At 44.7% G+C, this 3170-nt stretch overlaps 1 protein-coding gene across 1 annotated transcript in view; it reads left to right on the forward strand.

Moving 5' to 3' along the window:
• Window positions 1–621: 621 nt before the first annotated feature.
• Window positions 622–3170, forward strand: part of KCNQ3 (potassium voltage-gated channel, KQT-like subfamily, member 3) — a 33327-nt gene continuing 30778 nt past the window's right edge. Inside the window, exons 1-2 of the mRNA XM_008936049.1 lie at window positions 622–697; window positions 1961–2114. Of these exons, the coding sequence (XP_008934297.1) occupies window positions 622–697; window positions 1961–2114 (230 nt within the window). The remainder of the gene's footprint in view (window positions 698–1960; window positions 2115–3170) is intronic.

Raw genomic sequence — 3170 nt, forward strand, 5'->3', positions numbered from 1 at the left:
TCTGGAACATAGACATAGAGCAAACTAGTCAGGATTTTAGACATAATACTGCAGAGAGATACAATGTAATGGGCTGTGCAAAAAAAAAAAAAAAAAAAAAGATGTAAAATTATCATAGAATCATGATAGCCAGGATGATTCTAAAAACAGAAGAACCAAATTCAGATCCTCATTTGGCATATCTGATTTACAGTCTTGAAGTCCAGACTGCCACTTGCTGAAACACTGTTCAAGAGGAAGCTTAGGCTTAATAGGAGTCAATTTTCATTACTAAAACTTGACTTTTACCCCATTTTCTTCTAACCCTTGGTGCTTTATTTCCTGTGGATAGTATCATTATACCTGAGTAAATTTCAGACTTTCTTCCTTTCTGTCCCTCGATTCCCTAGGTCAGTGTTGGTCTGGGGAAACCAATCTACTCATGCTCTGTGATTTCAGAAGTTCCTTTCCTTGCAACTTGTTTATTATGATTTTGCAGCCAGGGTCAACCATTGGACCCACATTGTTCCATCTAAAAGGTGAAATTAGACAATATGGACTCAGCTAATGTCCTATTGCCACAGGCCAATATAGACTTAGCAAAACCAAGCAAGTTAGGGTCTTTGTTTGCAAGACCACAATATGGACATAGGTGGGATATATGCCTGCACTGTGGGCATAAGCAGCAAGGTGAAGATGTACTTGGTTATCATCTCTGGTGAGCAAGTGGGATTAATAAAAAAAACATGACACCTGTGCAGCATCTTCCAAATAAAGAGGTTACAAGACTTGCAGACTTCATAAACACCAAAATCCAAACCCGAAGAGGCGGCAGGGTCATCGGTGGGTTGCATAGCATCAATGGAGATTAAAATTCATGAAGTGTTCTGAACTCAGTCATCACTTCAGATGCTAAAGGAAAATCACTGAGATGTGATTTGTTTAACGTGTGTGGGGGGGTGTTTATACTTTAGAATCAGTGCAGTGGGAAGATATGCTTCCACGATGGATTGCAGTTGTGTCCCAAAACAAATTTTTCATCCCTGCACGCCCCAGAATACTCAAGGAAAGAGCAGGAGCATGGCTTTGTGGGCCCTGGGAGTTTTAGGACTGCAGCTCCTGCTCAGCTGTTGCACCTCTAAGGCACTCTTCTGGACTGCATTCATATACTACCTGCAGCTGGGGATTCAAGCCACATTCTCTGCTCAAAATTATTCACAGTGACTTGTAATGTCAGTATCACCTTTGCTTCTGCTGGCCATTTGCCCAACATAGAATTATATTGTCATTAACCCCTTCCTCCACTCCCACATCACACACCAGAGATCCAAAGTGCCAGACAACCAGAGGGAGGAACAAGTCACTGCACTCACCCACCACAGGGGACATGAAGAAGGGAGCAAGCCAGGCAAGGAGCCAAGCCATGGGAGATGGGAGCAGCCAGGCCATAAGCCCAGTTATAAAGTAGGGTCTCAGAGACAGCTTCATGTTCTAGCCCTGCCATCCCATAAACTCTACTTGCCATGAAGTCAGGGAGCCCTCCTCATAGCCAGCATCCTCACACAACACATACACTGCACAGAAAAAGTCCTCCTAACTCTCCTGCAAGGGAAGCCAGCTTACAGAGGTGTCTTCTTGCCCCACCTCCATGTTAATGTGGAAGGTGGAGGCACCTGGTGGTCATCTCCTCATCAGTTCCCACCCAAGGCTGCCCAGACCCTGGGAGTTTTCTTTTGGTTGGTGGTTTTTTGTTTGTTTGTTTGTTTGTTTTGGTTTGATTTTTTTTGGTCTTGCATGATGTAATGTTTTCATGGGTGGGCTCTCACTTGGAGTGATGTGGCTTGCAGCACAGAATCACAGAATACTTTTGGTTGGAAGAGACCTTCACAATCATCAAGTCAAACCATTAACCTAGCACTGCCAGGTCACTACTAAACCATGTGTTAAACCATATGTTAATGCCAACATTTCGATTCCTTAGTGACCAAGGAAAGCTTTTCTTGCCGCTGTGAAGCTCCTTTCCGCGCATATGGGATACAGGGGTTCGATCGCCTGAACATCCCCTGCATTGGGTTCCTTTCACGGGGAGGGGACCCAGGAGCGAGCGCCGGATCCCCTTGCTCCATGGAGCACTGGTACCCTCTAGTGGTAAAACCTCAGGCATTTTTCGGGAAAAAGTGACGATTTCACCTACCTATCTTCTGTCTTCCTCTTGGATGAAAATCTGCACGTATCTTTAATTGACAGTGCTGTTCTGTTGCGTGATGTTGTAAATGCACGCCTTTAGTTCAACTAGCTGATGATGTCATTTCCTTGGACCGTTTTCAGTGTGTTTCACCCTTCATTAAATCATTTAAATGATACTTGTGAGCTGAAGGGTGACGGAATTTTCACATGGTGTAAAGAAATGGCTGTGATGGAAAGCATCCAGTAGCAGCAGCTCAGGGCTTTACATGGAGAATTAGTGGCAGTAGCACTGTAATGGCTGTAATGTGGCAGATCTTAGGAGGTTTATAGCTAATCAAAGGAATCGTGTTGTCTTGGTTGTGTTCACAGCAGTTTGCTCATAGAGGTGCAGGGTAGCTGTGTGTCTTGGGAAGCCACTGAGCCACTGGCTTCATAACTGCAAGGTGGGAACAGCAAGGTGTGGTGTGACAAAGCAAGCTTGAGGGCATGGCAGGAACATTGCAGAACTGCCAAGTTAACTGCCAAATGTCTTGAGCAGCAGGAGTATGGTTGTAATAGGTAGATGGTAAAAGACACGTGGACCCAAAAGCTGTTTCCTACCAACCACATAACCTTTACTCTAGAGCATGGCTGGTGAGTGGGAAGAGGTGAAAATTCTCAAAAGAATCTGGAATTATTTAGCGTGAGCAAACAGATTTCTTTCTGTTCTAACCTTGCTCAAAAATGGCTGATCTGGAATTTACATGGCAAAAGAAACTTCAGTCTGAATAGCTAATGTCAGGAAAGCCACAGCAAAGTAATCCTTCGGGGTCTGCTGTGAACTGTTTCACTATTGCCTGTTCCTTGCACAGCAAGTGCTGGTTGATTCTGTTTGGGGGAAATACCCACACACCCCCTCATGCCTAAGGCAGCCCGAGCTGTCTGGAGCTCACCTCTCTCCTTTTACTCCAGCTGCAGAAACGTTACAGATTCTCTGAACATGCTTCCTTAGCCTTAGGTTTCCC

This window comes from Merops nubicus, unplaced genomic scaffold (genome assembly GCF_000691845.1).
Source record: "Merops nubicus isolate BGI_N331 unplaced genomic scaffold, ASM69184v1 scaffold2780, whole genome shotgun sequence".
In the NCBI taxonomy this organism is placed as follows: domain Eukaryota; kingdom Metazoa; phylum Chordata; class Aves; order Coraciiformes; family Meropidae; genus Merops; species Merops nubicus.